This window comes from Paramacrobiotus metropolitanus, unplaced genomic scaffold, assembly GCF_019649055.1.
Source record: "Paramacrobiotus metropolitanus isolate TYO unplaced genomic scaffold, Prichtersi_v1.0 Parri_scaffold0000027, whole genome shotgun sequence".
NCBI classification, from domain to species: Eukaryota; Metazoa; Tardigrada; class Eutardigrada; order Parachela; family Macrobiotidae; genus Paramacrobiotus; species Paramacrobiotus metropolitanus.
This window is the reverse complement of record NW_026570247.1, coordinates 902,000-917,680: the sequence shown is the minus strand read 5'-3', so window position 1 is coordinate 917,680 and position 15,681 is coordinate 902,000. Positions and strand designations below refer to the sequence as shown.

At 44.3% G+C, this 15,681-nt stretch overlaps 1 protein-coding gene across 1 annotated transcript; it reads right to left on the bottom strand.

Moving 5' to 3' along the window:
• Positions 1-443: 443 nt before the first annotated feature.
• LOC129587960 (uncharacterized) lies at positions 444-2,393 on the bottom strand. Its single transcript, XM_055481940.1, has 7 exons — positions 2,345-2,393; positions 2,172-2,268; positions 1,880-2,005; positions 1,650-1,818; positions 1,413-1,593; positions 955-1,076; positions 444-746 (listed from the first exon to the last, which is right to left on the bottom strand). Exons 1-7 carry the CDS (start codon positions 2,391-2,393, stop codon positions 444-446), a joined length of 1,047 nt encoding a protein of 348 aa, XP_055337915.1.
• Positions 2,394-15,681: the final 13,288 nt, after the last annotated feature.

The window sequence follows — 15,681 nt, the reverse complement described above, 5'->3', positions numbered from 1 at the left end:
TGAGGCATTTGTTTGTAGCACTCAATCTCCCTTTCCACATCACCCAATGCATTTTCTGAATGGCTTTGGCTACGTATGCATACGTACTTAAATCGTACGTAGATACGTACTTAAATCAGTACATAGTACGTAGACATGTACTTAAATCACTTCGCTACTTGCCAAGTTCCATATTTATGCATAATTCACACAGAACTGAGTGTTTCCACAAATCAGCGGATGCATTTAAGCAAAAAAAGCATAACAAAATATTAGTCGACTCCTTTCATCACTGTCAAATAAAATGCTTCCGTGAACCATTGAGTCAAATGCTACAGTAATTCTGTTAATAATTCGAAGTTATAATTGACAGGGCAAAATGCAGTACGAAGGTTAAGAAAAGTATGGAACAGAAAAAAAACAAATTAAAGGAAAAGGATCTGCTGTCAACAACTGACCACGATTTACAAAGTTTGTCCTGTATTTTTTCGCTTATTTTTCAAATCCACACTTCCATCCGTTTCGTTCTCTATAGCTTCGGCTGTGCGCTTGTTGGTTGCCGGTGATTGAACTGGCTCCGAGATCTCATTGCCGCTAATGTACCCGTTCTGAAGTACCCATTCAAGAACTCGTTTGGTATTGCTGTTACGCTGCACGCAAGGATAGAAGTAGCTATCCTTCTCTTTGCCGCGGATTGTTCCGTCAGTGGTACGCAAGTTGCAAATCACAACGACTAAGTATTTGTTTTCCATTGTAAATTTCCCAGCCTACCAAATTTATACAACCAGATGTTGGTAGGAGTTAGCTGGCTAAGTTTTTCAAAAAAATGGAAAAGGTCACTAAGTGGTCACTAAAATTTAAGCGCAAATAACAACGAATAAATAAATAATTTAAATACTTTAAAATGCTAAAAAATTGTCCTTTATTACGGCCAACAGCAGCATCAAACTTTTTCAGAAAGAAGCGGTCATTTACCAGTTGTCCATCAAGAACGATAGCTTGTGACACCGGATCGACAGACGGGTCCAACAACGCCAGCGTTCGTGTCATTCCAGCCGAATCGAAGCGTTGCACATCTTCAACGACTCCTAGCAAATCTATCAAACAAAACTGTATGACTAGCACAATCTGCGCAATTCACTGTCGATAATCTTCAATACAGATTTACTGATGCAATTATTGCCGTTTGACTAAGAAACTGCACGTTCGGAAGTTCGTGTCATTCCGTGATGAAGAAAAACTGCACGTTCGGAAAAATGTAGAAAACAATTAAATTTAAGAGAAATTAATAAATCTAAGTTTCGAAAAACTTAGTGAAACAAAATTTCCAAAAAATTATAAAGTTTTAATAGGTTTGCTAACGCATGCAAAGCGTTGTTAAAGTGTGACTATTCAAGAGGTTTAGCGAAGTGACTAAAACATATATATCTCACCAAAGGAGGCAGTTGCGTTTGCAGCCTCTCGGATAGTTAGAAGGCGCTTGCAGGGCAACGGAATAACTCCAAGCTCTTTAACCACCGAAGATGACGCGGTTAATGTGGCTCCGACTTTGCACGTGGCAGCTTGCTGGTATTTTTCGCCTGGATCAACGTTGACGTTGGTGATCTCGATATGCTGTCAAAGAAAAATTTAGTTAAAGAATTTGTAGTTGGAATGAACACTTGACGCACATCTCCGTTGTGCAGGTCCGCAAGTTTTGTCGTGTCATCTCGCCAGGCAGTTACATTAATGCTGCCAGTGTCGTCCACCAACAGGATCTTTCGAAAACGCTTCTGTTCCTGTCCTGTGCCAGGTCCGAGCCATTCCTTATCCACTTGAGCAACAACTCCGGTGATTGTTCTGAAACATGCAGTTTCTCGGTGGTAAAAAGTTTGTTAATTGTATCCAAATCACTTCTTACCTTTTTTTGCCTTGGCAAAGTCCAGCTACAGGTAGTCCGAACACTGCATCGGGTGCTTTGAGCAGCTCACCTCCGTTCTGGTCCCCAGAAGCAACCATCTCGAATGCGCTGATAATGAGGCGTTCTCTGCAAACAATGTAGCAAAATCGTTTTATTTTTAAAAAGCGCGATGAGCAAATTCATAGATCACCTTTTGTTATCAAACACATTTTTCTGATAACGAACCGTCTTAATATAATTATATTTTCGAAATATCAGACGTTTATGTCAACAATTTGTACTGATAACGTACTTGCCGAAAACCTTGTAAGCTGTCAGTTGGATTGTGGAACAAGGCAAATCAGCCAGCTCTTCTTCCTCGAATTCCACCTTAGATTTCACGACAGCGTCTGCCAGAATTAACAACCGTTCATCACATTAAGTAAACTGGAAAGGTTACTGAAGCAAGTGTTTAAACCATCCTACTAATAAGTTTTCGGCCGTCCCACAGACGCAACGTGTTTGGCGCTTTCATTTCCTACGATCGAAACATTATAAGTATCCGCCATCAATAATCATACCCGTAGGCCGTAGTGGTCATATTTAAGCATAATTATAACCCATACTTACGGCTATCTGAATGGTCACCTTCTGATCTGCTACCAACGACACGGCATTATCATTTCCAAAAGCCCGAAATCCATAACAATTCTTTAGAAAGATACAGATCAAGCAAACGAAAACCACAAACGACCCTAAATATTCCCTGTTAGCTAAGAAACTGAAACTTTACTAAAGGCAGTTGTACTGTACGTGAACAAAATTGCACTGAATTTGTAGATCTAAAGTTTGACAGCTTATATAGCACACAGTGATAAAATGTTACTTTTCGGTCATCACACTATCAAGGCAAACCAAAGCACAGCTCGGGATTGGCTAAAGGTAACAAAGGGTGTTGACGACTTTCTGCAAGCTCGATACAGATTAGCAATAGAAGGTCTTCGAAATTTAGAGCAAAAAGTCACAATAATTTAGGATTCACGAGTTTTCAATTGGCTGGCAGTAAATACTCATCGAAAAAACACCGAATCAATAGCCTCATTAAAACAAAGACAGCTAGCAAAAGCAAAAAATCAAGGGTTGACCTTTTGTACGGCTGACACAAATAAGTCGTGAAAGCACATCGTCGCAAGGTTAGCGGCTATGGTTAACGTTTTTCTAACAGTACTAAGCTTTCCAAAGCTTAGTTATACTAAGCGCTCCAAAGCTTAGTAGTGCTAAGCTTTCCAAATCATAGTAATATTAAGTTTTACAAAGCATAGTACTTCCGGAACGTAACCAGCGGCAAGCCCTGGCATATTCGGCAGTGCGACCCGGCGACCTTAAATTACCCGGTAGCGATGTATGCATAAAGAGTACAAAGGCATCGTCGGCGACGCCATTATCCTGCACAACTGGGACGTCGGCCACCTTTTTGGCCTCACTGCGTACAATGTGTTTAAGCATTTGCACTACCGCTTCTTGCATGAACAAGAGCATGCACTGATCCTGTCTCCCACGTGGGACGATAACAGAATACAAATCACCATTTCGCCTCTGGTTTTGCGCTGCAGCGAAAGCCGAGCGCGGACGTCCGCGCGCTTCATGTGCACTGTGAACGCATACTTCTTGCTGGTCAGGGAGGAGATGCTAGCAAAGGTAACGACGGTGCATGCTCGCTCGGCGCGCACCCTGGCTTATACCGTGGATTGGACGGCCATTTGCGATTTCTTTGCCCTGTAAGTTAACAATGTAATGTTTAAGCGGTAGAAGTTGATCTTGCTGGTATAATACGGAAAACGATGCTCATCGAGAAGGATTTCGCAACGGAGAAATCCGGTTATAACGATGGACTGACCTCTCTCTCCGCCGTCAGTATTTTCTCTGACTTTCCAACCGGATTCAGCATGGGAGCACGCATCCGCATAGCTAACCTCTACTTAAACATTTGAATGGCCTGTGTGATGAGTTTAGTGTGCAAATTTTCTGAGTGTGCAAATTTTCTTCTCGGTTTTCTTTTACACCGAAAGGTCACTTCTCGGTTTTCTTTCAAAATGAGTAAGACGCGTGAAGAACTAGAAGATTTGACATGTGAAGCTTTAAAGGGTATCCTTAGAGACCACGACCTTTCAGTCGCCGACCTGAAAGCTGAGTTGGTTAATCGCTTTCTCTATCATCAGCCCGAATGTCAGTGTTCTAAGGATGCCGGTAATAAGCCAGAATTGGAGCTGTCGTGTGGATCGATCGAAGCAGTCGGAGAGATTCTGGACCTCGGCCCAATTACGCTGGAGATTTTGAAAGCTCAACGGTACACCAGAGAGGAGCACATCAAAACCCTCACCGCCGAAGACTTCAAATTGGACGAACTCAAAGGAATTCCCCTTCGCGATCGCAAATCCCTGCTGCATTACATCGATGACACCGACGGCGAAGCAAAGAAATCCGGTCGCTCCTCCGTCGCCTCCGTTATCGAAGCTCCTCCGCTCAACATCGTTCATAATCGCAAGGTCATCCAGCAACCCAGTTCAGGTGAGTTTGACCTTCGAGACGTAATTAGTGCAAAAAAATCTCTTCCTCGGCTTGCTCGTAATTTACCGCGTCCGCATACGCAGGTATATACTCGCGCTCATATGTCTGGTTCGATAAATGTCGGGGCACTCGATATTGGTTATGATGATTTTATGGCGGGTTGTCAGTCTATCATTCGTCGGTTAGCAGTCCTACCCGATCGCGCAGAAGCCCTAAAAGAGTATACAGAATACATGGAATTTCTTGCTAATAAACGTCGTGACTACAGGGCTATCGTAGTGTTGCAATTTGACGACGCCTTTCGAATTTTCGCAGATGAAAATGACTGCGCTTTAAATGATTTTAATTCATGTTCGAGCCTAATTCATCAGCATTTTCACTCTGGTACGTTATCGGTCGCAGTAAATTCGTTTCGGCCTCGACCTGGGCCATATCCCTTTCGAGCGCCTGGTGCCTTTCAACGTGGGCCGGCAACACCAGGACCGCGCGGACCCACACCCTTCTCCCACCGCCCACGCAAGGAATTTCCATGCTTCGAATGGAATGAGCGCCGCTGCCAGAAGCATCCGGACCACTGCCTCTATTCCCACATCTGTCGGCTCTGCAGCGGCGACGGCCACGACTGGTACCGCTGCCCTAAATGGACCGGATCCCCTGGAACCGAGCAGTCGCACCCAAGCGCCAACCGCAGCAACGGGCAATTCCGTCAGTTTTAATGGTTTCTCTGTTTATGACTCGCCGAACGGTCAGTCTTGTTTCGCAATCTCTAAAATTTTGGTCGACTCTCATCCCTCGCTACATGATAAGTTATCTGATTTTCCAACGGTTTACTCATTGCTACCTAATACTTTTTGTGATTTAACTAATAAATGTCTCGGAAGTTGCTCAGCTGATAACGAAGTCACGTTCTGCAGTCCACTCTCTCGCAATTACAATAACTGGATCGATTGCTTTTCCGATGATGAAGACAAAACATTTTTGCTCGACGGAATTAAACACGGGTTTGAAATTGTACCAGACGGTACAGTAATTTCTCCAGTTAGGCTTGAAAATTATAGCAGCGCTTTGAATCCGTTAGTAAAACCCTTACTGGACAAAATTTTTCTAGATGAAATCGCGTGCGGTAAATTATCAGAAGTAAACTTTGCCCCAACACGTATTCATTCAATTGGTGCCGTGCCGAAAAAAGACAGCACGCAACCACGGCCCATAACTGATTGTAGTCGGCCTTTCGGCGATTCGCTAAACTCGCACATGATACACGAAAGCTTTTCGTTTCTATCGATTGATGACGCAGTCTCGTTGAGCACGAAGAACTGCTATTATTCTGTTGTTGACATCGAAAAAGCGTACCGTCAAGTTCCGGTTTACCCGCCCCATCGTCAGTATCAAGGTTTACGCTGGTCGTTCGGCAGAAAGGCAGTTTTTCTGGTAGATAACTGCTTGTGTTTCGGACTTGCTTGTGCCCCCGCTATCTTCAACAGGATTTCTGTAGCAATAGCTCGCTATGTTCGAAAAAAAGGTTTTAAGATAATACCGTATCTCGATGATTTTCTGTTAATAGCGGATTCATATGAAAAGTGTTTAGCCGCACAAAGGTTCCTAATTCAGTTGCTAAATCGCCTTGGTTTCCCACCAAAATGGGATAAGGTCATCGGTCCGACGCAGAACGTCCGATTTCTTGGTTTGTTGATCGACTCGGTTAATCAAAAAATTATACTGCCTGAAGATAAAATAAGTAGATTGACTCAACTCTGCCAAGAATACAGCAGTCTTCAGTTCGTATCAAAATCGCAGTTGCAGTGTCTCGTAGGCCATTTGAGTTTTGCTTCTAGGGCGATTCGTGGAGCCCGTATTTTCTCACGTATTTTTATTGACGTCTTAAAATCGTTAAACGATAGCGATGCTCTCCACCCGGTTGACGATATAATTCGCACCGAACTCTTGTGGTGGATAAAAGTCTCTCCGAAACTAAATGGTCTCTACCATTATGCCTTTGGAAATTACAGACGTAAAGTGTACATTACTTGTGATGCTTCGTTCCAAGGCTTCGGTGCGGTAATGGGTGACAGCTGGCTCGCGGGCTCCTGGTCTCGCAACGAAATGCCTGGGAACCGTAAATTGTGGCCGAGTTGGTTAACAAGTCCCATAGTGCATATCTCCTTGCGCGACAACATTAACTACCTTGAGCTAATCGCCGCCTGCCTCCGTGTTCTGGTATGGTGCCAGATGTTTCGTAATGCGGAAGTTGTAATATTAAGTGACAATGCTTTGACTGTCAGTTTCATTAATCGCGGCACGTGTAAGAATACGCAAGCCTCGAAATGGTTGAAGCTTGCATTCTATGCCGGTTGCGATTTTAATTTTATCGTAACTGCTCGCCATGTACCAGGCGAATCGAACACTGCAGCGGATGCACTCAGTCGCATTCTTACTGACCATAAATTTGAGTCGATATTTCATTCTTATTTCCGTCGAGAAGAAAGTTTTGCAAAAGTAACTTCGTCGTGCCTTTTTAGATACCCGAATCAGTTCTCTGAAGACGACCCTGAAAAGATTACAGCGTTCAGCTCTGGCTTACGGATCGCAAAAGACTCGTAGATGCCAGTGGCAAAAATTCCTCGACTTCTGTGAAAAGTATACTCTAACCGCGGTGCGGGCGTCAGTTAACACAGTGTGCCTTTACGTTGCATATTTGTCGAAAACAATGGAATACAATTCGGTTCAGAATTACCTCGCCGCCTTAACATCGCTACATAACTTAATCGGTAAGGCCGCTCCAAACCTCAAGCATTTTTCGGTACAACTGGCCTTAGCAGGTTTGAAAAGAAGTAGGTACGAGTGCCCAAACGCAAAAGCAGGTATAAGTGTTAAGCATCTGCAGGAAATCTACTGCAATTTAAATCTGGTGAACGCAAATGAACGGCATGTGTTCTGGGTTTCATGTTTGTTTGCATTCTTTTCTTTATTACGAAAAAGTAATATTTTTTACAGCAAGTCGAACTCGAAATACATTCGCCTTAATGATGTTCGGCTGTCAAATAACAGCATTCTGCTTACTGTGCCGCATTTAAAAACTTCTCACTTCCTAGGAAAACTTGTATCAGTTCCAGTTCGCGCGGTACCTGGCTCTGTTCTGTGCCCAGTGGTTGCTTTTGCATCGTATCGCAAGAATATCAGTTTGTCTCCTTCGGAACCGGCATTAATGTACGTTGACGCCTCCGGAAATAAAACTCCTTATACCTCGTCTCGCTTCGTGAATACGCTGCGTTTACTTTTAGCAGCAACGGGTTACGACTCTAAACAGTTCTCGGTGCACTCCTTTCGCAGAGGGGGTACCACATTTGCCGCTTCTTGTGGTGTTTCGATTGATGAACTTAAGGCACAAGGAAACTGGTCCAGCAATTGTTTCGAGAAATATGTATCTCGTACAGATGCACTTCGACAACAGTTCGGTAAAACAGTTTCGAATGCTCTTGCTCTTGGGGGCTCGGGCGCATCGACCTAACACTTCGATTTGATGTTGCTTTTCTGTTTTCTTGTCGTCCTCATTTCCGTTGTTTCTGTTGCCCTCACTCAGGAAATGTCCGTTGTATGTTCTGGCGTTTGCACTGTACCAAGAAATGTTGGTAATTTTTATTGAATAAATTATTCCCATGATTTCATTCCTTGGACACGTAAACGGAAGTACCAGAGTTATATCTCAAATTGTAATGCTTAATCAGCGCTTTGAAGATGCAAACGACTGTACATGGTGGATAAGTATGCAAAGTCACGGATAAACTGTGATTACGATTACCAGAATCGAGAAACTTCTATTTAGTGTGCGGCAGGTCGCAGGCTTAGATTATTCAAGCGTCCTATGCGAACCATTTACCGAAAAGAAAACCAGAATTAAGGCTACAAAAAAGAATATGCGGCTTCTGATAAATGTGCGCAGTTATGAGCTGTGCGATAAGCTGGTTGGAACAGGTTATCTCTGCTTGAGACAACAGTTATCCAGTTTAATGCGGTGCCGGTTAAGCGACGCGGGCGGGATACTGCGCAGGTGGGACAATGCGGAACTGCGGCAGTTGGACATCTGCTCACTGAGCAAACTGGTCATCTATGGGAACTGGCAAACTCAGTGAAATATTCTGTATATGAGCTGTGCCAAGTATGACCAGTGCCCGGTAACTGTTTCATCGTTGTCGATGCACTAAGGAAGAGTTTAAAATGTTAGTGTGCAACCTCAAACACGTTTTTCCGAAAAGCTTGACACCTTTGCTTATTTTTTGTCATCACTGTTATGAGATGCTGCCTGGGTCAACTTCATAACATCTCTCGTTTAACTAACTGTTTCAGTTGCCGATGCTGTCTGCCGTTCCTGTTGCGGTTTTAGTTTGTATGCGGCTCGTAATGCTAACTGTAACTTCAAACTCAGCAGCAAATTCTGTGCATAGTAACGCGCTGCCAATCGTAAAGTGCTGGTTTTGTTAGATCAAGGCGATCTGAAGGACCGATTAATTAAATTCGTGACAGCAGTAATTGTTTGAAAGCATGGTACTAAGTTTTCCATAGTTTAATCTGGCAGCTCTTCAAGGTCTGCAGGTGGTTGTGCAACATATTGCGATATTAAAACTGTAATTTTTTAATAAGGCGCATGCTGTTTTGTCACTTTGTGTATTGCTTTTCCGTTCTTTAATACGGTCAGTACGGTGCAACTGAATCCGTTAGTAAATAAATCTTTTCAAACCATAGACGTAAATTCCATAAACGCACAAACAGCGTAAGATTCCTTTATTTCTGGCTTCAACGAAAAGAAAAATGTGCCCATCAGTGCATTACTACAACCGCAAACATTGACTTACTTCCGCAGAGTAAAAGCCGAAACAATTTTTCGACGGTGATTATAAAATTTCTTTGTAAACAACATTCTTAGTTCTCTGCTTTCCAGTAGGCAGCAAAACTTTGATCGCAGCAAATTTTCTAGCTCGAGAAAATGCTACCTATAGCTGCCCGTGGCAGAAAACCGGTGATCTTGATACAATTCCAACGTTAGTAAATGTCTGGCCCTGGGATTTGTTGATGGTCATTGCGGAAGCCACTCGAACAGGAAACTGTAATCGGTTGAATCGGAACGGCAAGAAGTCTCCGGTTGGTTGAAGTTTTATTCGTGGGATTAAAACACGCTTTCCCTTGCTCGTTCCTGTCAACACCTCGCAGTCCAGTGTGTGGTTGAGCAAACGTCGGATAATTAACCTTGAACAATTACACAGACCGTGCTTGGTGTCCAGATTTCGCAGCAGCATTACTACGGTACCCACTTTAAGGGTCAGTGCATGAGAAGGCAGACCATTTGGAGTAAGCGTGTTTGGAAATTCTTCCGGAAACTCTGTAGGGTCCTCACCTTCATCGCACACAATACTATCAATGCTTTCGTACGTAACTGATTCTCCCTGGATCTTCGTAACAATTTCGTTATTGCTGTCCAATGTTTCTTCGTTAGTAGGACACAGAATGACGCTTCCTAGCAACTTCTCTGTATCATCGATTGGCACACGATCCCCAAAAATTTCCGTGATGATATTGCCTGTGTAACAGTAGACACTCGTAAGTAACAGAAACTGCAGGAAATTTTTCTGAATAGTTTTGAGTTCCAGACTACGATAAATTTGCTTGAATCACTGAAACCCTAGGAACCTTCCAGAGAAGCTACCTGCCTCTGAAAGGTTAGTTAAACGCCCAAAATGAAACCAACTATAATTTATATACTTAATATTTGTGCAATGTTACCTGAACTGATGCAAGACTCTGGAATTTCAATTTCGTCGTTCTCGTCTGTAGCCAGCTTGCCTCCGCCCAGGTTCATTAGCCAGTCACAGAATTCATCCTCGCCCTTTTCTGCTCGTACGTTTTTGTGCAACTTGTGAGTCTTAAAGTGATGCCATAATTGAGACCGTTTCAAAGAAGCGGCTAGCTGCTGGGTTTTGCTTCCACGTTCGATTACCGGTAGCACCTGCCTAAAATCACCGCCAAGCACCATACCTTTCCACCAAAAGGCAGATTATTCTTCATTAGTTCTCGCAAGCTGACGTCAATAGTTTCTAATGCCGCGGCTGAAGACATTGGTGCTTCGTCCCATAGGAAAACTTTGGCGTTCCGGAGCTTGAGACCAAGGTTATTTCGAATTGTTACTGAAAGACGCGAACTATCGTCCAGTTTTAGGGGAAGACCCATTCCAGTGTGAACAGTTGTTCCACGTGGCAGTAGGTTTCCAGCTATTCCTGTGCTTGCCATGCAAATAACTGGAATTCCCTCCCCCGTCAGCCGGTGTGCGATTACTGAGAACACAAAAGTTTTACCGGTTCCACCTGGTGCATCAATAAAGATACAGCGTTCATTGAAATTTACATGCGCGGCATTCATAACGGCGTCGGCCACATTACTCTGCGCCTCATTCATGCGGGCAAACAGTTCATTTCCGAGTTTGAGTTCAGCCTCTTTGTTGACGACTTCTTCTTCAAAATCAGATGGTCGGGCTGGCTCTGGGATTTGGTAAGATTGGTGCAGGCTAACCCCAAACGATTCCAACCGTTTATTGATGTCGGTGTATCCCAAAAACAGGGCTGCTTCTAGTGTACAGCTCCGTTTAAAATCTTCGCACATGCAATCTTTATATGACTGCCACAACATTCGACCATCACCAGGAGAAAGGCTACCATAGATCAGTATCGTTACAAATAAGCCTCGGATCGCAGCTGGCATGGCTGTAGCGGAAGCTTCTTCCATACACTGGACCCAATGGTCACTGCTCTCAAGTAACCCACGCGCGCGCGCAGCATCTTCAAATGTCGCATAACTTTTTCCGTCAAACGACTTCAGATCTGCAAAACTCACTGCGCCAGCTACATGTAGGAGAAGTAAACGAAGGTAGAACCTTTCGCAGTCTCTTGGATTGACGGCGTACATTCGACCGATCACCTTGACACCACTATCATTGACGCGTCTCTTCCACACCCCTTTTTCGTAGCGGTAGTTAACTGGAATGTCATGATACAGAAGAGATCGTACTTCTTCATCTTTTTGATTTAGTTTGAACCACGCTGTCAGCATGGTGTCTTTTGTCGTCGCGGTTTCCATTGCGGCCTCTTCTTCTCCCGCGGCAAAATATATGTCCTGTTTGTTAGGCTTGTGAACTGGCAAACGGCAGATGGAATGCCACATTGCATGCATTAAGTACTTGCAAAGTCTCCAGTAAGCCTCAGGAGCACTAATATATCGCGACTCCACAAAAGCCTGAATTTCGTCCATATTCAGAACTTTATTGCCGTTAGCATCCGTCATTGTGATCAGGGCAACATCGTGACCTTTAAAAATATACTTATACAAATATTTGAAGCTCTTGATGGTAGCACAAATTTCCACGTTGATATGACAGTCGTATTTGAGCAGCAGATAAGGGTTGTATGGCACAATCCACTGGTTATTCACGGTATGAGAACCAACAGTAATAGTTCTACCAGAATCCCTTCGCCGATATTCAGGGTATCCGTCCTTATTGGGGTTCGTTTCTGTGCAAAATGCTTTGGGAAATTTTGCATGGCACTCTCCGGTTTCTTTCATGCAGACGGAATTAACATTCAGCGTACCGCAGGGCCCATGTATCATGAATTTCTTCACGGCATCGTGCAGGCGCGGATATTGCACCGAGTCTGGAAATTCACAACAAACTATTTTGTCGATAGTCTCCGCTTCGGTTTTTCCGTCTCGCTTATCCAGTATCAAAAGCAAGTGACAGTGTGGGAGACCTCGCTTTTGAAACTCAATTGATGAATAGTACTCAAACCGGTGCTGTTGGCGTCGCCCCTAACCCAGGGGCACCGACGGGCGGTTACCGTATACCCTGTGTGTTATACGTAGGGGCGCACTGCCCCTGGCCCTTAACCTGCGCCCGGGCCGGGTTTTATATAAAACCCGCGCTATAGCAGTAACATACATTTTATAGAGAAATAAAGCACTGCAGCATACAAACGCTCATTCGTCTTGTCTCATTCTCTCTCTCGCTCTCTGTTTGTATACTTATACATTGCTGCCAGCAGGTGGCCAGCAAGCAGGCTCAGTTTCAGCGGTTCTGTCTCTCTCTCTATTCGCTTTCACGTGCATGCACCGAATGCGCTTTTCCATTCATGCATGCATCACTGGACATCTGCTTCACGCTCGCAACACGGTGCATAGTCAATCAGTGATAAGAAATCGATTTAGCATTTATTCCCAAGCTCTTCACCCTGCAAATGTTTACAGTTATTTTTCATTTTTCATCCATTAAAAAAAGCGCCTCGTATGTTGCGGTTGCTGCTTTTGCCCTTATCAGAATTTCATATGCTAACACGTGGACTTGTACGATGAGGTGAGTGAGAATGTGCGCGCCAGCGCACCATTATGCATGCATTCATTTTCAAAATTTCCACTTGAATACAGCGTTTGTATTTAATTGTCGTAATTCTTATGCTGTTTAATTTATTTTAATACTTAAGCAATAAAATTGTATTCGGTAATTAAAGTTAGTTATTTGTATAGAAGGACAGATTAAAAAATGGCATTTTTGTTGTAAACTTACTTGGATTACACCATCGGTGTAAAAGACCAAGGCGAGTGAGCTTGCGGCAAGTAGCACTGCTGGTGCTATGTTTATTTGTGACTCCAGCCAAACTACGTGCAAATTTTAAATATCGAAATGATTACCTCTGCGTATTTATAATCAAAAATTATATTTATTTATTGGAAAAAAAGATAATAAAGTACACATAGTCGGAGAATGCCGCACCGTGCAAACATTACATTACGTTCACGTTACGTTACCACATCGGACGGTTGCCACTGCTTTGAGCGCCGGAAGTCCTTGCGGCGAGCGGTCCACCGTCGCCATCGTGTCCCCCCGCCCCTGGCGCCCGTGTGTGAAACCGTCGCCTGCCCGTCTGCCCGTGAATTCCCCTACGCGCCTGTCATCCCCTCGCCAAGCGCCTGCTCGCCTTACGGCACATCTTGTTTATCCTTACCGGCCGAAATTATATACAGCAGATGTTTTTTATTGTACGGTATAATTAAACGCAGCAACTGTATAAATTAGGTAAAGCTTTAGCATCGTATTGGCTTTTTTTCCTGCTCTGTGTTAAGCAAATTATATTCACATTACCCTGGCGTGTATAAGCCACTGCAGCAGACAGGTGCGCATAATTGCAACACACACACTTGGGCCTTTCTCTCTCTGTCTCTAGCTCTCTGGCGCTTGGGTAGCTTCACCACACTACTCGCGCACGGCGCGGCGTGCGGGGGCGTGGCTTACTATTAATACACAGATACGCCTCAGGCCTCGTTACTTCTCTGGCATGAGGAAACATTACAGTTACACAGAGCCAACGGCTCATCAGTGGAGATGTCCTCAGTCTCACCGCGCAGTATACCGTGACACCGCGGGCTGCGCAATGATGAAAAACTCATTCAGTACATGTTCTCATATTCGGAATATCCCAAATATTGACAATAATTTTTCGTTTTTTTCCCTATTACGAAGTCGCCATGGAAGTTGTTGTTGTTTAGCTTATCAGCAGCTCATTGCCCCGCTCATGAAATACAACTGTTGGTTAAGTGAGTGTAAGCGCACTAGTATGCACGCATTCGTTTACAAAAGTTCAGCGCATGGTGAACATCAGCTTAACTTTTTTTGAAAAGAACATTTTTGCGTGCTACACCGGCTCTGTTAACAAAAATGTTGCAAATCAACAGCGGAAAAGACAGCGTTAGCTGCTGTTGCACTGCAGGAGCCGCAGTTATCCAAAGCCGTCGTCGGCGCTTTTTCATACATACCCTGCATCAATTTTTGGGTTTGCTATGAAACATTTCGGAAATGTTTCAACAGCAGGCAAAATCTGTTGCCGTTGATTACTAGCCAGCCGCTTTAGTTCTTAGAAGCCCTTATTTTTCAAATAAATATTAACCAGGGTTGTTGTTTTTCACTGGCCGGATAGTCGCACACGAAAAGAGAATTCGCCGAATTGCAGAATTATATCTGCCACAATTTCAGTACTGTGTTGCGCTTGTTACACTCTGCTGGTTCGTCCATAAGCTTTCTGGTCTACGTTAATGGTTTCGTCTATCAAGCTAATCCAGTTATGCAGAAAACAACAGCTGTAACCTAATAATCCTAATGCTCCTGCGGTAAATCGATAAAGCTTATATGTGTGGGATGCCTCACAAGAGCTGTAATGGATATATGTGCTATATACTGCGCTATGTCATCAGCAGGCGGGCGCTACCCCTCTGCATACAGCCTATGCCCGGCCTCCGTTCCACTAGACCGGTACTACACTGCTGCGCCTTCCGTTTACTCTCTAAGACCATTGTGGCAGAGAGCGTGTTGCCGTAACCCCTGACCAAACGGCACTAAAGGTTGGTCACCGTCACCGTATTATAAGCAGGGGTGCGCTGCCCCTGGTTTTTAACTTGCGCCCGGGCCGAGTTTTACTAAAACTCCGCTCTGTAGCAATAACCCCCATAGAGTGTAGCAGCAAGGCACTACGATATATAGACGCACACACCGTATACGCCCTATGTTATAAGTAGAGGCGCACTGCCCCCGGCTCTTAACCTGCGCCCGGGCCGGGTTTTATATAAAACCCGCGCTATAGCAGCAACCTGCATATTATACAGGAATAAAGCACTGCAGCATACAAACGCTCATTCGTCTTGCCTCATTCTCTCTCTCGCTCTCTGTTTGTATTCTTTTACATTGCTGCCAGCAGGTGGCCAGCATGCAGGCTCAGTTTCAGCGGTTTAGCCTATCTCTCTATTCGCTCTCACGTGAGCTTTCTGGTCTACGTTAATGGTTTCGTCTATCAAGCTAATCCAGTTATGCAGAAAACAACAGCTGTAACCTAATACTAATGCTCCTGTGGTAAATCGATAAAGCTTATATGTGTGGGATGCCTCACAAGAGCTGTAATGGATATATGTGCTATATACTGCGCTATGTCATCAGCAGGCGGGCGCTACCCCTCTGCATACAGCCTATGCCCGGCCTCCGTTCCACTAGACCGGTACTACACTGCTGCGCCTTCCGTTTACTCTCTAAGACCATTGTGGTAGAGAGCGTGTTGCCGTGGCCCCTGACCAAACGGCACTAATGGTTGGTCACCGTCACCGTATTATAAGCAGGGGCGCGCTGCCCCTGGTCTTTAACTTGCGCCCGGGCCGAGTTTTACTAAAACTCCGCTCTG